At 40.2% G+C, this 25,023-nt stretch overlaps 1 protein-coding gene across 3 annotated transcripts in view; it reads right to left on the reverse strand.

Moving 5' to 3' along the window:
- Positions 1–25,023, reverse strand: part of plppr1 (phospholipid phosphatase related 1) — a 65,030-nt gene that overhangs the window by 5,868 nt on the left and 34,139 nt on the right. For all 3 annotated transcript variants that reach the window (XM_085463346.1, XM_085463347.1, XM_085463348.1), the window contains exons 3-6: positions 21,073–21,261; positions 8,286–8,418; positions 5,307–5,557; positions 1,401–1,577 (exon numbers count right to left, since the gene is read on the reverse strand). In XM_085463346.1, coding sequence (XP_085319472.1) covers positions 1,401–1,577; positions 5,307–5,557; positions 8,286–8,418; positions 21,073–21,261 — 750 coding nt within the window. The remainder of the gene's footprint in view (positions 1–1,400; positions 1,578–5,306; positions 5,558–8,285; positions 8,419–21,072; positions 21,262–25,023) is intronic.

Below are 25,023 nucleotides of genomic sequence, written 5' to 3' on the forward strand. Positions count from 1 at the left end.
AACCAAGACCAAGCTTGACCTGCACATGTAAATCACACTATTCCAATGCCACTAACTTTCTTTGGTGCAATATTGAGTCAGACTCTTAATTTGTGACCTTTTTTTTTTTTCACTTTTTGAGTCGTGACCAAATCGAGATTCTGGCATTTTCACTAATCTCTGCTGTCCTTGGTATTTAGTTCTAATTAGTTTAGCATACACTCTACTAAAACATTACATATATTAAACATTAGCACTTTAATACCATCACTGTAGACAGATGACAGCTGTAAAAGGACTGATTTTCCCTTCATATCAACCAATGTACAAATAACAAACCTCTAGCTTCTTCTTCTTATCTGAGTCTCTCCTCCATGTGTCTCCCGCATTGGCACTCAGGACTCAGCGGCAATTAGAAGTAATGAAGCCTCTGAGGTTATTAAATAAATCTTTTTGGATAGTGGGGGCAGGGGGTGGGGGTCCCCTTCACCTTCCTTTCTCCTGAGTGAGCTTTCCCATTCAGCACAAAACAACGTGATCAGTTTAAGTTGCAGCTATTACCCTGAATTTAATCACAGCATAAAATATGATGAATAGTCTGAAAAAAGCACATTAACTTGCAGCAGAAGCCAAGCAGTTTGACTAAATCTCGCAGGACAACTGATGTTGATTTTACATTATGGACAGCAGCCCAGTGAAACTGCTGTCTTGCTTGGAAAGATGAGCCCACTTTGCACATCTTATCCTCGGCAACTGCTACGGCAGTTATTTTACGAAGGTAAATAACAGGATGCCTAACCTCTGGAGTACGGAATCTGAATTAATCACATCACTGGTTACCTCCACGATCTAAAAATTAATTAAAAGTAGTGTTTACCTCATTTTTCTTCTCTTTTTTTGTCCTTGCGCTTACAGATTTCAGGTTGAATCTTGGGTTGTTCACTTCCTTCTTCTTTTCATCTTCTCCAATACCCCACAATCAGCCAGTGTATTCTTAACTTGATCAATGTAGCTTAAATTACCTTTATCTAAACCTTTATTGAGCATAACATAAATCACACCTCATTCTTTTTTCACCTTTTTATATACTTGGTGCCCTCTCCAACACTTGTACTGTCACTAAAATGAATTTCATCAAAGATATACATAAAAATATTTGCTGTATATAAGAATTTTAAGGCATAAATTTTCACATGGTTGACTTTGAAATGAAAACAAACCCACGTTAAAGGCTCTGGGAAGCTGCAGCTTGAATTAATCATCCAATTACCAGTTTGGGTTTGTTCCAAAATGAAGCTCAAAATGAATATTATAATTTGAAAGTAGCTCATGACCAGAATCCACCTTCTCTTTTCTCTCTTCTTCTCCGACCCCTTCTCCACCACCTTCCCAAACCTAATGCAAGTTTTAGTAGTCCTCACCAGAAACAATGCAATAGCTGATCCCAGTATAAATCCAGCCACTACATCTGAACAGTGGTTTCGATACTCTGAAACTCTGTTGAGGCCGGTGAGGAAGGCGGAGCAGAGTGTGCCCAAACAGAGCACTGGTTTGGCCAAGCGGCTGGACTTGGTCTTGATTGTACTGGTGATGTACATCTAGAAGGAGAAAGGTGGAAAGATTAGACTGTTCTTTGTCCCAAATGTCTTTAACGAAAACAAAACCAAAAAAAACAGGCTCCTGCTCTTCTGTTTAGGTGGATTAGGAACAGAGATCCCATGCAGAACAACTGGAGGTTTTCCCACTAAAATAAAGTCAAATATTTTACCATTTCTTTTTTTTTTTTTTTTTTTTTTTTTTGGAAGTGACATCAGGAACAGCAGCATGTGACATCACGTGATGGCAGAGCTTCAGTTCATCCTTTGTCATCCTTTTTTTTTTTTTTTTTTTTTTTTTTTAATAGGACAGGGGGAAAGAATGAAAGAAAGAGGGGGAGAGGAAGAAAGAAAACCAAAGGGGAGAAGAGACGGTGAGAAGGGGGGGAAGAGAGAAAAAAAAAAAAAAACCTCCTGGGTCACCTGTATGGAGAGAAAGAAAAACAAAAAAAACAGGGGAGACAGCAAACAACAAAGAGCAACATAATAATAAAAAATAAAAAAAAGCACCATCACAATAAACTAGCTAGTCATAGATATCAATAGTTACTAAATAATAAACGATATTGTGCAGCACGCAAGATAGACAGCGCACAGTGTGCTTTGAGGCAGCAGCCAAGAAAGCTGTAGTCCGCGTCTGTGAATACCCATGTGTGCATACCTGTGTGGATCAGCATGCTTGCATTCCAAAGGTTTCTCCATGTAATGATCTGCTAGAGAGTGTGGGGAGCCACAGCCCTGTCCTCTATGGTATCAAGCAGGTATGGAGGAGATCAAAACTCCAGACATCCAGAGGCCCCCAGAACACAAGAGACCAAGGAAGACCAACAGAGGGGCAGCCGCGCCACTGTCCCAGTAAGAGCTAAGGAGAGTCCCAGATGAGAGCTCATTCAGCAGCCGCGGAGCAGAAGCCAGGGGGAGTTGCAGTGACCGAGCCCCAGGCCGAGAGGCCGGGGGCACCCCACCTCCAAAGTGGCCCGAGCGAGCCCCAATAAGCGGCCGCCAAGGAGTGAGCCGGTGTGTACCCGGACACCCACCCTCAGATACAAAGAACCACCAACGCACCGATACCTGAGGGAGTCCGCCACCGGCAGGGGAAGTGGTGGTGGGTGGAGATAGGCCTCCAAACCTTGGAGGGCCTGAGGTGTCCCCAGAGAGGTGGCGTCTGATACCCAACCTGACATATAGACACAGACATACAGGCACACACAGACACAAACATCCATTCCCACCCTCATGCTCTCATATGTACTTCACACTCAACCGACGTGGAGACAGACATAAAGGGACGCTGTACACACAATCACACTCCCCAAGCGTACTCTACTAACCGGGTCTAGGTACCCTTGCCCCTGGAGGGGGGAACTGCACCCAGACCCAGGTGGTGTTACCCTTTTCCCTGCGGTGGGGAGAGGCAGACCGCCCCGACTCCGCAGCAGCAGGGAGGCCCCAGACCGCAGTCGGACGGCCCACTCCTCCTAGCCCCCCCGCTCCAGTAGGCCGCAGAGAATGGGGGTGAGAGAAGACTCCAAACCTCCCTCCACCCGCTCATTGTAGTGTTGATGCATGTGTGTTCTAAGGTGCAATTAAAACCCAGGAGGGCATGGAGCTACCTGCCAGAGAGCAGCAGGTAAGCGCATGGTCCCTCCTGCTAGCCCTCAATGTCTACATGTATTTAAAATTGAGAGGTGGGCAACGACGCCAGGGGTGAGGCGTACACCCTGATGGTAACTTGGACTCCGTGTATCGTGCCCACCCCCAAGATCCTATATGTAGGTGTAATGAGGGTGTGAGTAATGTGAATGTCTAAGTTGTGGGATAAAATTGAGGCAGAGGCAGCCAGAAGGGGACAGAGGGGGGGGTAGCCTCCTCTGCACCCTGGTGACAAATATTTTACCATTTCAAAATAGTGCAAAGCCCCCATGGTATAGCAAATCAGTCAGGGAAGGCTGTGAAAAAGTTACATCATAGTAGCGCAAGATTCTGCAAAACAGAGACATCGTTTTTCCCCCACAGAGAATAAAAAATTGAACCTAACAAGAGAACCCATTAATAAGCGGGAGGACTGTCAGCATTTAAAAACAAAAAGGTCTACCTGCATATATTTTCACCTCTTGAACTTTCACCTACCTCTATTCCAATTAGGGCTGCACGATTTTGCATAAAATGAGAATCACGATTTTTTGGCTTAGAATTGAGATCACGATTCTCTCACGATTTTCTTTTCCAGTATAAATATTTATTGCACTTATTAACTGCACATCAACTTCGTAACAGTTGAGACTGAACATAAAAACAATAAATAAACATAAAAACAACAAATGTCTCACGTTTTGTTGTTGCCGCAAAATGTTGTACTGCTTGAAATTCTGTCTCCACTGTTGCTCGACGCTGCGTGTATAGAGCAGGTAGTGCAACAATAGAAAAATAGTTGCGGGACGGCACTGTGTAGCGTTTGTCTAGGGTGTTGATCATTTTCCTAATTGCACAGTGTTGATGGGAGCCATATCTTTGGTCAGGTGATAAGTGATAGCCTCCGTAATTTCTTTGTGCCTGCGAGAGTTCGACGTGTATAGGGAAGCGCTGTATAAGGTTCTCGTTATTGATGTTTGGGTGGTTGACCGGGACGGATTTTCTCCTGTCACTTTCTCGTCATCCCTGACGTGCTCTCCGTTGTTTTTTCCCTGCTAATTTTAGCATCACACGGCACAGCTTCTGTATCACGTGGTATAAGGCTCCGCCCTTGTCATTTGTTGAGCAGGAAGAGTGAGCGCTTGTTTTCATGCAGAGTACGTCCCGGATCAAAATGCGGTACAGTCGTCGTCGTCTTTTTTTAATTTAATTTTATTTTAATCGTTGTCATTTGGAAATGAGATCGCACATAAGTATGAATCGAGATCACGATTTTCTAACGATTAATCGTGCAGCCCTAATTCCAATCAAGTAGCGAAGGTATCGAATTAATTTTCATCAACAACAATCTGTTCTTGTATTCCTCCTGCTCCTGTTGATAAAATTTGCACTTCCACTCTCTTTTTTCCAAAGATGAGGCCCTCACCCTGTCACTCAGATGTCAAACAGCTGCTCTTCAATTATCGCTTCAAAAAGTAATTTTCCATGCGACCTCCAGCCAATTTTCTAAAAACGCCTAAACTGTCGCTGTGCTAGTGTGAAATATTCCTCACCTCAATTTCAAATAGCATGAAGTCCCTCCTTGCCAATTCCTCCATCAAAGAACCGAAGGTGCTGTGTTTATAACAAATACTCCTTCTTACTCAGTAGTTTTTAACTCCACATACGGTACAGGTATGTGCAGTACAACTTTAAGCAGCCCGGCTCAAATTATATATTTTCTGTCTGGTTTTTTCCCCACAGACGAGTAAACCAATTACCTTCTATTCTAAACTAGAACATGACATTGCTTTTAATTAACTATGCTCAGGTTGAATCCCTGGAGAATTTTTTTTGTCTACACATTATTGGTTGGTTTCTAATTTAAAATGGGATAAACAAACACAAACGTGAGTGTTCACGTGCTACAAAGGGAGAATGAAAGGAAATGAAATATACACCTAAATGCAAATATCGTTACACACATTCATGCCTTAAAATATATCGCATGCTGTTTAATTAAACATATACTGTGTCATTACATTAGATATACGTTTTATAAAATGTTTTTTCAAGCCTTTTTTTGTCTCTGAAATAAAGGATAAGGTGCGGTCCTCTCACCGTCAGGTAAACGGCAGAGTAAACGCTCAGCGAAGCGTCCTTAGATGGGAACGACCGCCGAGCCTTCTCCACCACCACGTGGTTCCCGGTGCAGATGTTGCCGTTGACGATAAACTGGTGATTAAAGCGACACTCGGTGCCAGTGTAGTTGGGCTTGCAAACAGACAGGAAGTAGGGCGAGAGACCTCCAGTCACCACCTGGCCTGCATTGACGAAGATGTCTGTAGCAAACAGACCGAATGCAAACACACCTGCGGCACCACAGACACACAGACGGGAGAGGAGAGAAGAGCACGTGAAAAGCCACAAACACAGAGCAATGAAACAATCACAAATAAACACAGAAGGGTTTATATAAGTTATCACCCTCCAGTGTGGGTGTTTATCTAGCTCCCAGTTCCACCACATTAAATCGTGACTATTGTGTGTGTGTGCAGACATCACTGAAGATGTCACAGTGTGGTCTGCATCACTCAGACAGACTGGGTGGTCTGTCTGAGTGATGCAGACCACCCAGTCTGAATCAAAACAAAGTGCAAGTTAACTAATGTTGAAATGGAAGGTGAGGAAAAATGGACAACAGCAAGCCAAATACAGACCATAAAAATAAGATAGCGTTTAATATAAATGATGGCGCTGACACTTTCAGCCCACTAACACTGACCAGTGTCTACGTCTGCATTCCTTTTGCTGTGAAATATGACTGCTGATTATCTAGCTTGCTTGGCCATGAAATTAATGTGCTTTGTGTTGTCATCCAGGCGGGTGGGGTGAGGGAGTCGCAGAGGGAGGTTTTGAGGGGCACGGGGACATGATTGTGTGAAGGGCAATGAGGGAACTGGGGGGAGGAGGGGGTTAGAGTGAGAGAAGAGAGGGGAGGGAACAAGTGAGCAGGAAATGCCTTGACAATTTCACAAATTTAACAGGTCTCAAAATATAAATCAGGTGAATTGCTGATTGCATTTCTAATGTGTTTTGTAAAGTTTTTTTTCTTCAACTATGACAGGAAAGTCCAGCAGACTCTCTCTACTGGAACAGAGTCTGTCTGCCCAATTCTGGTAAAGCGTTGTTATAAAATAATCAAAATTCAAAGGTTTTATAGAGCTTTTATAGAAAATTGACACACGGACTTGTCCTTGTTTTTAAAATATATTTAATTTCCTTTCTTTTCCATGATAACAGCTGTTAGCTTACCATACAAAAACATGTAAGCAATATTTGAAATACATCAGTAAAAGCAAAGGCTTCTCCACAAACATTATTTTACATGAGAGGTTTCTCTATCCCAGTGTTTGCCTGGCCTTTGGTCACTGGTCTGCATTGGGCAGCGTTCTGGTGAAAAAATCTAATATCACATATCTTTGCCCATAACAGTTGAGCCTCACTGAGTTTAGCAGTAGAGCAGGGCAATATGACCAAAAATATTTATCACAATATACATTTAAAAATTCCACAACTTTATTAATGCAAAAAACCCCATTGAAGCACAGTACGTATCACTCCGTGAGGCTCCTGCCTACCATAGCCGTAATGCTCCGACAATCCATGAAGCGGTGCGGCTTCGTAGCTTAGCAAAGTCTACTGAAACATGTGACAGATTTTTCAGCGCCGTGTACGACATAAAATCGTTTCAAGGTCAGTAAACACAACCAGAACTCATACATAAGGCACAGGGATTATAAGGGGCACTGTCGATTTTCAGAAAAATCAAAGGATTGATTTTAAGTGTGCCGTATTTTCCAACCAACACGGTAATAACGACGGCCCGCTAGCATGCTCTACTAAAAATAGTGCTTTGTTGTGTATCTGACGGATGAAAGCTAAACCAGTTCCACACCATTGAAGTTGCAGCATTTTTACAAACCAATTGTGGTTCATCCGTTTCATTTAACGATCCACTTTCACCCTTCTCATTCTGCGTCGCCGCCATGTGCGTATGTAAACAAAGGCACTGCGCATGTGCGTTTTACCCATATTCTATCACGATATTTCATTTTCCTATCGTTGCCCAAAATTACACCGGTATTACCGTGAACAGTATGATATAGCCCAGCCCTATTTAGCAGCATATTTCAATTGAATTAAAATGTGACATCTGATGCTTAAGCAGTCAACATCATTTAAACGCATTGGTTCAAATTATATTTACTTGATACTTGAGCCAAAAACATTATCCAACTTCACTGTAAAAAAAGAAAAGTCATCATTCAGCTACCATGTCATTTTTAAAAAAAGTTTTTCCATTTTATCTACAGCTGTTCAACACACTACATCACTGTGACTCGACAACATTACAGCAACAAAGTCAGTACCAGACACACATGTCACAGTTGTTTTGCTCCTTGATGGCCATGTTTGTTGAGAGCCCCTTTCTTTACCGAAGTACCGGATAAATCAGAACTGTTAAAAAAGTTTGTTTTTTCAAGGTGTAAGGTGTAAATCATCAGGGTTGCTAAATCCATGGCTGTCTGCATTGGAGCTCCCCTCACAGGTGACTGACAGCACCGACATTGAGTTTAGTTGTGAATGTACAGCATGCTGTGTCGTGGTTAAGGCTTGGCTGATGTTGCAGATGCAACTTTTATTGAGCTATGACATTAATAAACATTGCTCATATAGTTTTGTATTAAATTAAACAAAACAAGGCTGAAGTCACAAGCAGCGTCTTATTGTGATGGATCACAGAATTGCATGCTAATGCGCTTTTGAATACTAATCTGATCCCTTATTCTACACACAGTCTTTGTGGAGAACTGAATGAAATTATTTCAATCAGATCAGTGATCCATAATTTTCCGGTCTTTCAGTTCATCGCAGCTGCACTGAGGTGATGCGCCAGGCAAATACTGGTGGGACTTTACACATGCTGAAGCCCAAAGTACTTTTCATGTGTATTCAGAGTTTTCAGTCACTGTCTGGTACCATTAGCACAAGTGACCTTAGGGCAGTTTAGAGTACATTGCAATACAAGGTTCTTACCTATGAAGCGTATGATGCGGCGGGTGAGGGGGTTGAGGTAACAACAGTCTCCTGTCACTATTGTTTTCTCCTGGGCCAACAGAGCTTCCCTTGTTGATTTCATCATGTACATGGACACCTCTCCGATAAAAATCTACATACACAAACACACACAGGCACAAAAAATAAAAGAGAATATGAATAGGTGAATATGCACACAGAAGAAGCAAAAAGGAGCGCACAGAACAAAGGCAGAGATTTCAAAGAGGGCAGACGTGACGTCTCCTCCTTAAATATTTAAACTTGTATTTGTCAACCTAAATAAATAAACTTTTATTCTGAAAAACCTGCTAAAATGTTACATCAAATATCTGCCCGACAGGGTTGGATGTTTTCTTCTCTGCACAGTCTACTTTCACTCCAAAAATATTAATATTTTAGAAAAATAAATAAAAAATACAAATGCTGTGGCAAACACAATTAAACCACAGACAGACACACAGAAACACAGTGTTGTGATCTCAGTCAGCAACATGCAGCATCTACTCCTCACCTCTGGTGCTGTGCACATGCTGCCAGGTTAATAATCATGGAGAAGCCAGAAGGCAAGAGGAGGAATTTTTCCCTCCCAAAAAGATTTGAGAACCAAGGAAGTCTAGATTACGTTTACTTTTTAAAAAACTTTTTTTTAATAAAGTATATGAATATGAGCTATTAAAAACCCAGTGCAACTTTTTTTTAATAGAACACGCATCACAGGGTGCCATGTGCAAACATGAATCATTTTCCAAAACAAAAGACACAAAATACAGCAGAGCAGTGCACCATGCCTGTATGTGTTGTATTGGCTCAGCAGGGATAATATTAAATGAGAAAGGTTTGTTTACACAAGAATAAATATTTGAAAGCAATACAGATTGCCTGAAAGTTGTACTGCATAATATTCTGTTATACTGGGGCTTAAAATTTGTGTTTTAACCCATAAATAAATACCTTTACTCTATAAATAAATGCAGAAAACTGACGCATTAAAATGCAGGAAATTAAATGTCTGACTATCAAAAAAGTAGAACCCTCCAGAACCCGCACTTAACGTTTTAACAAAACTCACACCCAGCGAACACACAGAAGGAAATGGGGAAACATTAACTTTTGGCATCCTGTTATGGAGCAGAGAAACATTTTTATCCAGTCTGGCCTGTGTACATAAACCACTGTGCCTTAATGCAGCCTTTCTTCAGGTCCATTATAGTTTGGACATTTCATCAGGTCTAATGGAAAAACTGCTGCTGGACACACAAAATGGATCTCGTTGCCAGTCGCCTTGGGTGATAAAGACTGCTCCAAATAAATGTGTGTGTTTATCAGAGACAGTGTGTGCATACACTTAGTGCATATGTGTGCACCCATGTGGTTTTGGCCTTTGATGTGTGTTTGTTTGGGGCCTTAGGACAGGTGAATTTTCCTCCATCCCTCATGAATGCTTTCTCATCATCATGTTCTTGTAAACGCAACTCCAGTCCATCTCTTTCTGTGTGGCAGTTAGCAGCGAGAGCAGCTCGTGTTTTGATGTCAGGAAATGCAAAGTAAAATTTTTTTTAAAAGGAATAAATGAGCACTGAAAGCACTCACATAAAAATCAGTATGAACCTTCTAAATCTATGCACTTGATTCAGTCCTGTCTGCAACTGCCAGCATGACTAAAGGTCGATTCATATTTTCAAATAACCATTTGTGTCACAGGATGGGAGGCATAGTGCATAGCGAAACAAGGATCAAATACATCATGGCAGAAAAATCAATCTCCTGATGTCTAATGATCCAAAAATGTCTATCTTTGCAGACAGAGTGACCAAAACAAGCTTTTGCAAGCTTTAAAAACTGTAAAAGGAAGACAACTTGTAACAGTCAGACTAGCAGCAGTTGCAGTGAACCAAAATACATTTTGCATTAAATAAAAGGTAGCTGGCATAATTCATTATTAAGCCTAACTGGCTTAATTTGAATTTATTTTTAAAGAGCCTCCTTTTTTAAAGTACCAATAATACAAATTAAAAGTCAACCAATGTTTAAAATTTATGACTGAAGTTTGTATATATAGTCAACAAAAATAGAGCCAAAACCTATGCTACAATTGGAAAGTAGCAATAAAAGCAGCAATGCTTTTTAATAAGGTTCTTATTATAAGGATGCAATGTATTATTAATACATTGTTAAATTCAATTAGGCCTACATGTTTTTATACTATTTTATATTCTGTTATTGCAATGTTTTACAAAAAATTTCTAAATATATTTTTAATGCACTTTTTAATGCAATGCTAACTGATTAATTGGGGCATGCTCCCAATGAGACAATGGATGATGTCCTTGTGGATCTCCTCCAAGATCTGGACCGGGCTCCTGGACTGAGCTCCTGGAGAGTCTAAGGTGCAACGTGGCAGCATTGGGATGTTCTGAAACATAACGTCCCCGAGGTGTTCTGCTGGATTTAGGTCAGGCGAGCATGACGGCCAGTCAGTGGTATGGAACTGCCTTCATAATGTCGCCCCTGTTCTCATCTGTGGAAAGCACAGGGCATCGGTGGTTGACCTGGTATTCTATGGCAAATGCCAATTGGACTCCACAGTGCTGGGCAGTGAGCACAGGGCCAACTTAAGGATATTATGCCCTCAAGTCACCCTTGTGAAGTCTGTTTCTGATTGTTTGGCCAGAGATTTTCACACCAGTGGACTGCTGGATTTCATTTTGTAGCTGGCATCTTTATCCTGTTCCTCATTGCACAAGGGAGTAGATACCAGTCCTGCCCAGGAGTTAAGCACCTTCTAAGGCTCTAGGTTTCCTAGAGTAACTGCCCGTCTCCTGGAATCTCCTCTATGCTCTTGAGAGTGTTGAGAGACACAGTAAACCTTGTAATGGCTTGTATTGATGTGCCATCCTAGAGGAGTTGGACAACCTGTGCAACCTCTGTACTGTCTCTAGACAACCTCTACCACATGCTACCAGTAGTGACATTGACCCAAGTGTTCCTTTAATTTTTTGAGCAGTATGCATGTGAGTGTGTGTGTGCATATGAGAGAGTCAAACTGTAATGGCCAAGTGAAAGAAATGATCCATCAGCCAACAAGGTGAAATGCCTCATGTCATTATGTAGCAGCAAAAGACAGAATGACCTGATGAAAGCTTAAAGTGACTAATCTGCTGGGTTATTACCACCACCTTCTCCAGACCCAGACAGAAGATTTATAACAAAAAAAAGGTGCAGACCAATTTCTTTGACCTGTCTGAGACTCAAAAAGAAAAAAAAAAAGCAGTTTTAAAGGTAAAGTCAATGTGTTTGTCCCCAGTCAAAAAGAAATTACAGTCAGAACAAACACAGATAATTACCGGTATAGCAATTAAATTACAATCACATTACAGGATTTTATGTTTTATGGGTATTTTTCCTTTAGCAAGTAGGTCCCATGTGATGTCAATGGGTATATAAGCTTCAAAGGACATACATGCAGCTGATAATGTTCTTTCTTCTTAAAGTCCTTTGTTTTGACATTTAGCTTGAGAAGCTGCTGATAATTAAGCCAATCACTGATGTGTCATCTGCAATCGTAACTTCTAATCTGGATCTGTGTGATAATGTGAATATTGGGAGGATAGGAGGAAGATCAGGACATAGTCACAGGGGCAATCCTCACCACTTTGTGTTGGCTTGAGAGCAAGTTCACAATCCTCCTGCAGAGGTTAAGTCCAAGGCCTTTAAGTGTTGATTCTTTAGGGAATTATGGTAATGCATGCTGTGCTCAAATATATACGATTTATTGGCACATCACTGAGAGTGTTATGACGTGTTGTGGGTGAAGCATCATCAGTGAAGCTATACCTCTTGGCAAATGTATCAGGTCCAGATTGGGTGACAAAATGTCAGGAATAAAATACTTCATCTGCATCTCAAATTGATTTTCCTATGATAGATGGAGAACAGGGTGGCAGTCATTTAAGCATATTACCTTACTCTTTCTTGGAACACACACAATGACTGATGATTTAAAACAGGAGGGGACAACAGGCAGGGAGAGAAAGAAAAGACTCCTGTGAGCTGCATCCTCTGATGGGGATACTGCTGGGTCTGGCTGCTTTACAGGTGTTGACATGCTGGAAAAAACTTTGTGCGTCATCCTCTTTAATGATCAGAGTGCCAGCCTTAACGTTTTTGGAAGGCCTCTTAGGGAGAGTGGCGTTCTGACTCTCAAAATGGGCAGAAAACTTATGTACCTCATCGTGGAGCAAGACGGTGACATTGGCTGTGCACCTGGGCTTACCTACAAAGTGTAAAGTGCTCCTTCCACATGCTCTCAGAGTTGTTACTGCTGAGCCGTGTCTGTACCTTGTCTCTCTAATTCCGCTTGGCTGCCCTCATAGTGCAACATAGGTCATATCGGGAACTTTTGAATTCTCCTTGTTTTCAAAGGCAAATACAGCATTTTAGGGTGATGCAGCATTGCTGTTCGTTCACTGTTTCTAGGTAGGTTCTAGTTACATGTTCATCCTGAGCACTAAGTTTCCTGTACACCTGAGTGTCTCTTTGTATATGTTGATGTTAATGTTAGAGGCACTGGTGTCCAGAGATGGGCAGTAACGCGTTACGCGTTACTGTAATCTGATTACTTTTTTCAAGTAACGAGTAAAGTAAGGGATTACTATCGCAAAAACAGTAATTAGATTACCGTTAGTTTCCCGTAGGAACGCTGCATTACTGCGTTACTAAAACCGTGATTTTTTGCGAGGACAGTGACGTAAGCGAGTGCGCCGTTAGTGACAACAGCTGTGTGCAGATCAACAATGGATCACATATCGAGTGCGGGAGAGAGTATGAGCGTGCAGCGTTTAAAGCGTGGAAGTACTGACCTTACTTTGAGTTTGATTCCATAAAAAGTGACAAAAACATTAGTGTCCGTTGTGCGTGGGAAGAAAACTTCTTTTTACAGCGAAAAAAAAAACCCCTAAACTTCCGAGCAAGCACCGAGTGCGCTACGACGTAATGGGAAATTCACAGAGAAACTCGCGGATTCTTCCACTGACCGCAGCACACCTGCACCAGGGTAAACCTCCGCCTACCGTAGTCCTGCTTTACAGGTGAAAATAGAGCAACAGGACCGCTGAGTCTTTGACTTTATTTATTTTCTGCTGTGTTTTACTTGCATCTATTTGAAAGACTGAGTGTAAACACAAAAAATATTTTATTTTATGTGCTGGAATGTGCAGAAAATAGGTTTAAATGTTAAACAAATTTATTCAACTCAGAGAATGTTGCATATAATTAAATTTTTACTTGATGCATAAAGTTAAAAAATTAAAACTGATAAAACAAGTTAAAAAAAGAGACTTTTCCATTTGATTACATTTTGTATGATGGATTATGCAGAAAAAGTAGAATTGGGCTGAAAGATCTATCGCTTTATCACCTATTCAGGTTGTAAATCGTGTTTTTAAAAAGTAACTAAGTAACTAAGTAATTAATTACTTTGGAAAATAAGTAATCAGTAAAGTAACGGATTACTTTTTTGGGGAAGTATTCAGTAATTAGTTACTGATTACTTTTTTCAAGTAACTTGACCAACACTGCTGGTGTCCCATCAAGTTCCTGTCTGCTTGCACCCATCCTTTAAATGAATTGGGTGGCTGTAGTTGGGTCTTCGTAAACAGCCTTAACTGTGCTTGTCTACGGAGCACGTAATCTGTAAGGAGCAAGTATTTTGAAAGCATTAGTGTCCCATTAACAAAGACTTGAGATTATAGGCCAGTAGCTTTTTTCAGGTTGTAGGCAACGCTCTGATTTGACAGAATACATCAGTCGTGCGAGTGATGGCCCTGCTTTCACCGCTGTGAGATTTGTTAGCATGTGCTTTGTGTGGAAACAGAGCTTGCATTAGCAAAAAAGCACACTTCTCTTATTATCATAACAGATACATTTCCTCTTATAAACCACCTTGGCCAACAGCTGTTTTTAGACTAGACCACTTTAATTTCTCATTAATGTTTTTATAACCCTCTGTAGATACTAAATGTTAACGCGTCGCATAGTTTTGTTTAATTCAGCTGAAAATGTTATTACTGTAAGTAACTTTTTAGAGATATATGACACTGTGAAGTCCACATATCTAAAATGAGGTACATGACGAATTGCTGGAGATTAAATAAAACAAAGTATTTATAATGAGCTGAACCATATAACACTGGTGAGATTTATGAGTTTATGTACAATTTTCCAATAATACAGTTTTACGTGCAGTGTGGTGTTCCCAAAGTGTTTTATGATCAAAAACCATCCAATGAGGCTTAATGAAAAGAATTCTGCAAAACAAATCAGGACTTATTGCCAGTTATCACAAACGCTTGATTACAGTTCTTTCTGCCAAGGTTGGCATCCACTTATTGTGTTTAGGTGTGCAATTATTTTTTCATGTAGGGCCAGGCAGGTTTGAACCCCTGTATTTATTACAGACTATTGGTCCTACTATCAGTGAACTGTATTAGACATTTGATAAATTGATAAATTAAATATTACTGACAAAAGTTTTATTAACAGATCATTTGTGTGTATTTTATAAGGATTTCTAAGGACCTCATAACCTATTAACTTACACTTATTACAGTGACTTTAACCATTGCCACACAGGTGAACACTGGTTCAAATAACTTTTTTTAACTAGTATAGGATCAGTGTGTTTCCATGCAGGTTTTTTAAATGATTAGTTAATTTTATTTTGTTTCTGTTTTGTTTTTTTCTAAATGATGGCATTTACATTTTCTAGCAGCTAGCACTTGCCTTGAAGCATTTGTCTCACTAGAGTCTGTTTCATCGCTGAAAAGGTTAGGTACTACTGACTGATTGTGTTATTTCAACTCATGCAACCCCCCACTTTCCTTTATACAAATGTCAGTAAAAACTGACTGAAAATAGCCATCTCTATGTAACATGCCAGAAAACTGAGAAACAACTTGGCATTCAACTGACACAATGATGTTGGAGCAGAAAATGAAAAGGTTAAACAAGAGACATTAAAAAGAACATGCAAACCTTTCTGAGGGGGCTTTTTTTTTCAGTAAGTGACCTGACATGAGAGAAAAGAACAGACTTCCAGTTTGTGTATCCCAATAGCTTTGAGACATCAAAACTTGTAAAATCTGAAGTCTCTGAAATATCTGTGACATTAAAAATTATATGAAGCTGCTCAAATGTTTGAAAAAAAAAAGGGACACATAATAAATGACACTCCTAAAAGTTTAGTGTTAGGACCATCCTTCTTTATGCATCTGCATCTTAGTTTTTCCTTTTCCAGCTTCCACATTATAATGTGAGTACTAGCCTTTCTCTGAACCTAAATTACAACATTTTTCATAAGGAGAAAAAAAACTTAGTAATACGAGTGTAGTATTTACTGAGAAATAGAAATGTCTTTGGGTTATGCATTAAAGAGCAATTTTATTACAACTGAAACCAATGAGTCGATGGTAGAAACATGAAAAACATGTTCCTTTAGTTAATAAGGACAGAAAATGAAAACGGGGCAACGGCTATAACTAATGAGATTGTTCATTAGCAACTACTGGAACAATAAAGACTGTTAACTGTATAAAGTATTATTTGGCCTGTTCATATTGTTGGCAAACTGATGACCAAATAACATTGAGAAAATAAAAAAAAAATACAAATATCAGGGTGATGATTGGTATTTAAATGCTAAAAATGGGTCATTTTAGCCTGTCAGTAGGAGGAACATGGCAGCATCATAAAATACGATTTAATTTTTGTGAATCTAAAGATCTTAGATAGTAATGCAATTGAATCAAAATGCATCATTTTAAACCAATGCTGGTGGATGCTTGGCAATATGGCAATGCCATAATATCGAATACTGATCAGAACCTCCAGGGGCCTGAGTTTGCCGGGTTTGGTTGCAGAAAAAGAAAGAAAAAAAAACCAAAAAAAAAAACCAGACACATAGTTTTGTGTAATAATGGAACAAAGTGTAAAATAAACACTTTGTTAAGTCAAAATAGAGCTTGTTTTGACTTAACTGTGTAACGATACAGTGACATAACTTTTCCCAACTGTGCACTTCCCTTCAACTCTTTAGAAGATACTCACGTCTTTAAGCTCATCAGCTTTGTTTACAGGAGCTTTGAGGAGCTGTTAGACCAATTAGCAGCTAATGAAACAAATACTTCTCTCATGATTCAATGCAGAAAATAAACAAAACTAAAACAGAATATGACTCCTGAAACACCAAATGAACGCTGATACTGCTTTGTGTCTTTGAGGATGTGTGAATAGGATACAGTTTGCATATTCATTTCAGAGGGTGATAATATGTAAAGATGTCGAGCTTAAGTCTTGCTACTCTGCCAAGAGGGGAAAAAGGGAAAAACAGAACAAAAAAAACAACAACAATCAATGCTGCTTTAAGCTTTAAATCTCTTCTTAATGAGCCCATCATTTTCAGTATTGCTACCAAGACACACAATTCAGGAAGTGGAATAAGCCACAAGGAGCTAAAATGGTGTGTGATAAAATGCACAGATGTTGCCCATTTTGGGAAACATTATCTTTTGTTTCTGTGGGATGTACACCTGGCAAAAGCAATATTTTATCATCTTGGCACTGAAAATGATAAAACGGGCTCTATTTTGCCTTACGCCATGGTTGAACGGGTTTATAGGCTGTTGCATGAACACAGCCCATCTAACCTTCACAGCATCCCATTGGTCCGGCCATGTGGAAAACTGCATAATTTACTGACTCTGTACTAATTGGCCCACGTCCCAGCCCTGCCATCATTAATTCTGACTGAATGCCCCTCTGTTTTATGACACATGGAGATGGAATGACACACAGTGTCAAGCACCTGACAAAGCACACTCAAAGGGCACAATTATAAGGTATGGGATGGCGTACCAATGGCTAAAGGCAATTTGTAAAAGAAAGGTCATATAGAGCATATTCCAAAGAGAAAGTCACAAAAAAGGGGGCAGAATAAAAAAAAAAAACAGTGGAAAGAAGTGGCAGGATTACAAAAAAGCTTTAACAGCTGACACGGCACTCTCTGAGGAGGGGATGGGACTAAGACTGAGTATTAAATTACGCAAACAATGCATTAAACAACTGCTGGCCTTTTAGTCAGCTACTGTATATAGTAAATAACGCTTGCAAGTGGGTTCAGTGCAATTTACAAGTCAAGATAAAGGTTGAATGAATAAGTGACACTTGGAGAAAGGAAGAAAGATTTAATCTGCAGGTATGATGCGAAAATCATCCACTAACAAATGTTCCAGTGACAGAGTGGTGTTTATAAACAAAGGATAACAACAAAATAAATAATTATACTTATCTACTGACTGCATACCATGACCAAGTATACACACATGCACTCACTGACCTATTCATAAGGTACACCTCTTCAATGGCTCCTTATCGAAGATTCTAATTAACCAATCACATGACAGCAGCCAAAGCATTTGGGCATGCAGACATAGTCGAGATGACTTGCAACAGAATGGGGAAGAAAGGTCATTTAAGTGACTTTGAACATGGTTGTTGGTTGTAAGCGGTTTCTGAAGTACTTGGACCAGCCAATCTACTGGGATTTCCTCACCAAGCCATCTCTAGTGTCTACAGAGAATGGTCCAAACAACAAAAATATCCAGTGAGTGGCAGCTCTCTGGGAGGAAATGCCTCAGTGATGTCAGAAGCCAAAGGGGAATGACCAGACTGCTATCATACTTGAGGCAATTGTAACTTAAGTATGCATTTTTTACAATTCATGTATGCAAAACAACATCTCTAAACAGACAAAACGCAGAACCTTGAAGCAGTTGTGCCACAGCAGCATAAGACCAGCATGAGTGTCATTTCTGTCAGCTAAGAACAGAGAGCTGAAGCTACAGTACAATACAGTAAAATAAAAGGTTAAAAAAACCTTGCATGGTTTGACGAGTCTCGCTTTCTGCTGCAACATTCAGATGGTTGGGTCTGAATGTGGCATAAACAACATGAACACATGGATGTATCCTGCCTTGTACCAAATGTTCAGGCTGCTGGTGGCCTTAATAATTGTTTGGGGATATTTTCTAGGCACACTTTGAGCATTCTTTAAATGATATAGGCTACCTCAATATTATTTCTGACCATGTCTAACCCTTTACGACCACACTGTACCCATCTTCTGATGGCTGCTTCCAGCAAGTTATTGTGTCATTTCACAAAGCCCAGATCATTCCAAACTGGTTTCTTAAAGACAACAATGAGTTCATTATACTCAAAAAGGCTCCATTATCACACGATCTCAATCCAATAGAGCACCTTTTGGATGTGATGGAACTTGAGATTCTTGAGAATCTTCAACCAGCTGCTGCTATCATGTCAATATGGACCAAAATCCCAGGTGAGTGTTTCCAGCACTCTATTGAATTGATCCCATGAAGAACTAAGGGAGCCCTAAAGGAAAAAGAAGGTCCAACCCAGTACTAGTAAGGTGTACCTAATGAAGTGGTCAGTGAGCACACCCACTTACTGAAGTAATCACTGCAGAAAGGTGAGTCAAAATTGCACACAGATGCACTCTTACCCCATGAAGTGTAAATAATAACATCTGTCACATTTCCTGGCCAATCAGAGCACCCTTCCAGATTTTAAACCAGCTTGTGTTATTGTATAAAGCATGTCAAATCTGCATGTGCACATATGTGTGTGAATGCAGAGAGGTGTGTTTCTCTCCGTTCTGCTGACACATCAAGAGACCAAACACCTACATGGAGGTAAATGCAAGCTATGGGATGTCTTTTATTTCCTCAATAAAAGTGACAATAATTCAGATTTTACTTCAGGAAACACGCTTGTGACAACAGTCGGTGTTCAAAGCCTCTATGCAAACACCTAAAGTAGAAGCGCATAAAAACAAGGGACCAAAGGAGGCAGCTGATCATAAATAAATGGGTGGTAGTGCATGTGTTAACCGACTGGTGTAACGATCACATCCATGATTAGATGCCTGTTAAAATAAAAACAAGGTTATGAGGGAAATGGACATGTGACACTACTGAAAAGGGTTTTCTATATTCATTTAGGGAGCAAAATTTAGATTACAATCAATGGAACATGTAGCATGTGAGCCAGCTTTTCAACCACTCAATAACTCGATTAGAACAGTAGATAAAATAATACCAAGTAAGTGCAAAAAAGCTGGGAAGTTGATGCTGATTGGACATTAAAGCTGATGATCCACGATCTTGTTTATGGTCTTTACAACAAGTCTGTCTTTTTGAACAAGAAAACCAGGGCACAAAAAAAAAAAGATAAATGAAAATTAATTGTCCTACAGAAAGAATAAGTGATTACACTACACTTCAGAATCACAGCAGCACATCAACCAGTCAAACCCACTGATCCTAATCTCAGTTCTGTACAATCTCCAGCACTGGTGAGATATTTTGATTTTGACAACAAACAAATGCTGGTAAAATAGCTGCTATCAGTGTATCCATAGTACATCTTCAAATACATATATACGTGGCCATTTGACCTTCAGACAGCAGCTACTCAAAAACCAAACATTCTCTGTATTCTCAGACTAACTTTTTTTTTCCTTCACATATGGCCCATTGGAGAGAAAAAATACATTTTAATATCAAACAAGCAAATGCAAACACGCTTCAGGAAGTGTTCATAAAATATTTGACATGGGTTTAATAATGAGCTGACCAAAGGGCTCAGAGACAGATGGTGCCTGTTGTGAACGGGCTGAAATTAATAAGCATGGAGCAAAACTGACACCTGGTGGCTGAAACTCGCAACTCCTGTTTGAGGCATTTAAATCAGCAGTGCATGCACGGTATGAGCGTACAAGTCAGCTTGGAAATGACTGTTTTCAGAGAATGATTTCTTATCTTTGCAGCTGGAATTTTTTAAACACCAGAGTAGTAACACATGGCTTTGGTGCATCAGGACTGTGCCACCCTCAACAGATATGGCCAAATATGACTCATGGTATTGATTACACGTGTGTGCTTTACATCCTGTGACAAATTAGCCTAATATGCTAATAATGCCATTACTAGGCAATGGATTTTGCATAACATGTCCTTGTTAAAATGTCTGCAAACAAATAAAAGTCATGTCAGTGAATGTAATTCTTGCCTTCCATGAGATATGATATGAAGTTGTATTTCAACATGTACTTCTCCCTGTATAGCACAGCCTCACATTTCACTTTAGCAGGATGTTTTGTAGAGTATGATAAACAAGTCAAAGAGATTCTACAGACAGGAAATCAGGGACATACATATTATTAGCTGACCCATAAAAAGATATTGAAAGAGTACGGCCTGCAGGCATAAACTGCTTGCCGTGAAATCTTTCTTGCATATTTTTCCATATTTTACCAAAGATAGGTATGCAGCTGCTGTAGCGTACAGACAGAAGGCTGAATGGATGATATCTAATGATAGGTATATTATTTGCAAGTCAGTTTTACTTAAAAATGCTGCCACAAAACTGGGTCATGTCACGCAAAATTACAACTTTAAATTAGCCTGCATATACTAGGACACCTAGCAGAGTAATGATAATTGCATTTTTAAATTATTCACTCCTCAAAATAAATGGATGCGAAGGATTCGAAGCAAAGTCAAAGATGAGGAGACCCTGAATAAATGAACCCAAGCTGGATTTAACGACGGCTGTTTACGAGAAAATCGTAAAACAATTCGAGCAATCCACAGAGAAGACCTGGTTTTAAACACTGCTGTTTACTTACTATAGCCGTCGGAGCAGCGGCCACCACACAGTACAGGATGAGAGGAGGGACGAAGCTGGACTCCTCCGTGCCAGGGTACGGCTTCATCAGGTCAGCATCATTACAGAAGAAACCCTGCACGTGGACGCTGAACAGGTCCGTGCACTCCATGTAGTAGGCCAACAGGACCGTGCCGGACATGATGACGAGCTGGAAGAAGAACATGTTCGGAGGGAGTTGGAGAGGAAGAAGAGAAAAAAAAGAGAAGGAAGAGGGAAAGAAGGGAGATGTTAGTTGTGTATCCAGTTCACCGAAGGCTGTCCTGATTCAGATCCCAGGTGTTAAAAAAAAGTAGATTTCATCCAACGAATTGTATCTGAGTTGATTCCTGAACGTCGCTGTACTTGGTTACGATGTGTCTAACAGGTTTTAATACAAAACCACCACCTAAATCCTCTAAAATCCCATCTCTTTCCTTCTCTCTCTCTCTCTGTTTTTCCTCTGTCTCATGCTAACTCTGGTCGTGTACATACAGCCCCCTCCACCACCACCACTACTGGCACCACCATCACTTACCACCTCCCTTCCTCCCTCACCCCCACATCCTTTTATCCCACTATCATCTTTTGTCTCTGGCCTCCTTTCACCGTCTTTCTCTGCAGGCAATTTTTTTTTCATACATATAAATATATATAAATATAGAATCTTTCGTCAGTGATAATGAACCAACACAGAAATAGAAATTGCACCAAGCTGCACCGCAAGGCTTTTTAAAGCTGTTTACGAAAAAGCAGCCGCATTTGTGTCACTCACCCACTAATGTCCCAATAACACTGTCAATTTAGAAAATCGTCTGGGGTTAAATATCAAAGGAAAGCGATGACACATTTTCATTCTTTGACGCGATCAAAAATGAACAACAACGTCACGGGAAGCGGAAGGAATAGTGCATCAAAATCAGTCGAACAATGACAAAATACTATACTAAATGAAAAGAGTTGTTTAGTAAATCGGTAAATCAGTGGCACTGGTCTGCGCCTCACCTATGACTACCAATAAGCAAGTAAGAAGATGTTTTATTGATCAGAAGAAGAACTGATAAAGTAACAGAACATTACACAGACTGGCAAAAACTTTGTGTTGGTTCAAAACCTTCCAAATGTTTAAAGTTACGCAGAGAAAGTTTTGTGTTTTTTTTTATTTTAAGTATTGGTATTATGATTGGTTCATATAAAACAGGCAAATGCTTGTAATTCTGCCATCCAACACTTGGTGTCGCTAAGTGACCACAGAGTCAGTAATCCTTCACACAGTTCTGCAATTCTACACTATAGCGTCACAGTAATCACAGTCTTTATGTTTGCAGGACATTTTAGAAGGCATAGTTATCATTAAAAAGGTCAGTCTGACCCAAAGTTAAACATATATTTAGTCACCTCTGGTAGAAATGTCTGCCTTCTCTTACAGATAATGGAACTAGGTGGTCCCGACTTCTGTGAAACAGTTTTTCATATGCAATTTGAGTACCAGGCGAATGGTATGTTGTTTCACTACATTCAAGGGAAGACAGACATTTCTATAGCAAATATCTTGAAAATAGGCAAGACAAAAACATTTATATTTGATTTGGGGTTGAACAGTTCCTTTAATTATCAATCATCTCTCCAAAACGTTGCAACAATGTTCAGCTTGGTGTTAGGGTTTATTATCTCGTTGATGAGACAATACAGCATCACTGACACTGACAGCTTAAGAAAGAGAAAAGTTTCTATGAAAGCTGGCTGCCTCATTATAGAGTCATCCTTTTGTTTGTGCTAAAGGCTACATTTCCCATAAATATCTGTTAAGCAGTTCAACAGCCAATCACCTGTTTAACCGCTGGTTAACAAGTCTTTACTCAGCCAACCACATGGCATAAAATTAATCTAACTCTCAAGATGATCTGCTGAAGCTCAAACTGAGCACCACAATGGCGAAGAAAGGTGACTTAAGTGACTTTGAACATGGCATGGGTGTTGGTGCTAAGTGGGCTGGTTTGAGTATTTTGGAAATTGTTGGCGCCAGAGGTCAGAGGTCAGAGTGCTTTAAGCTGATAAGAAGGCAACAGTAAGTTAAATATACACTTGTTAGTGTATATTGTTAGAACATATGTAGAAGAGCATGGCTGAATGCTACAGCAGCAGCAGACTTACACAGTTGCCACTCAATTTTTCCTAAAAACAGGAGACCAAGGCTACAAGTCACACGGGCTCTGGAAAAATGGACAACAGGAGACTGGACCACTGTTGTCTGGACTGATGAGCCAAAGCTCAAATCATCTCAGGTTAGTTTAGTGAACATAGCAGTAGGGCTGCACGATTAATCGTTAGAAAAATCGCGATCTCGATTCATACTTATGTGCGATCTCATTTCCAAATGACAACGATTTAAAAAAAAAAAAAAAAAAAAAAAAGACGACGACGACTGTACCGCATTTTGATCCGGGACGTAATCTGCATGAAAACAAGCGCTCACTCTTCCTGCTCAACAAATGACAAGGGCGGAGCCTTATACCACGTGATACAGAAGCTGGCTGCTAAAATTAGCAGGGAAAAAAACAACGGAGAGCACGTCAGGGATGACAAGAAAGTGACAGGAGAAAATCTGTCCCGGTCAACCACCCAAACATCAATAACGTGAACCTTATACAGCGCTTCCCTATACCCATCGAACTCCCGCAGGCACAAAGAAATTACGGAGGCTACACAGTGCCGTCCCGCAACTATTTTTCTATTGTTGCACTACCTGCTCTATACACGCAGTGTCGAGCAACGGTGGAGACGGAATTTCAAGCAGTACAACATTTTGCGGCAACAACAAAACGTGAGACATTTGTTGTTTTTATGTTTATTTATTGTTTTTATGTTCAGTCTCAACTGTTACGAAGTTGATGTGCAGTTAATAAGTGCAATAAATATTTATACTGGAAAAGAAAATCGTGAGAGAATCGTGATCTCAATTCTAAGCCAAAAAATCGTGATTCTCATTTTATGCAAAATCGTGCAGCCCTACATAGCAGTGTACTCAAATGACCTCCATAGTCTTCAGATCCCAATCTGATAAAGCACCTTTCAGATGTTGTGGAACGGGAGACTGACAAACGTGCAGCCCTCAAATCTGCAGCAACTGTGTGATGTTATCACGTCAATGAGGACCGAAACCTGTGAGGAATGTTTCCAGCACCTTATGGAATCTATTCCATGAAGAATGGTAGGTACCCAGTACTGGAGTAAAGTGAGAGATTGCAATGTTTGCACACCTTTTCTGTGTCCTGAGTTTAAAAATAAATTACTATATACAACTGCTGCTTTACAGAAATTCAACAGTATGTCCTTTTCAATTAAATAATTTCATCAAAAGTGATCATTTTTCCAATAGAAAGCACATGACATATATATGTATTATATGAACTATAATACATTAGTGTGTGAACCAGACTGGACAATCTTGCCTGCAGGATCCAGACAGCGAAGGCAAGAAAGCCGCTGTGTCGACAATGTTGGCACGGGCAGTCATGTGACAGATGGCTCTGTGAAGACGTCCAGGTGAGCGCACCTGTGCGTTTATGTGCACTTTGTCTGTTTTAAGCCTACTCTCTGAATAACACCAAGCTAGCTTATATTATTTTTTTGCCCTCTGCTGTTGTTACCAGGATACCCTGCTGTGGAGAACATTTTTGTGCAGCTCACACACAATCTCATCTACTGCTACGGTGAACCATAACACTCTGATGCGCACCATATGTAGCCTTGTCACAGGTCATACCTCATAACTAACAATAACAAGCAAAACAGAGCCGCTCACATCAGAAGCAGAAATCCTCCATCTTAAAGCTGCTCGAGAGCATCCAAATTACAGACACGGATACTGGATCCATTTCATGATTTTATGATGTTCAGCAAACAAGCTCCAGCAGGGTAATCGGCTAAAACA

Source organism: Copadichromis virginalis, linkage group LG7 (genome assembly GCF_057382275.1).
Source record: "Copadichromis virginalis isolate Kocher_CV1m ecotype Utaka linkage group LG7, C_Virginalis_male_GT1.1, whole genome shotgun sequence".
Taxonomy (NCBI): domain Eukaryota; kingdom Metazoa; phylum Chordata; class Actinopteri; order Cichliformes; family Cichlidae; genus Copadichromis; species Copadichromis virginalis.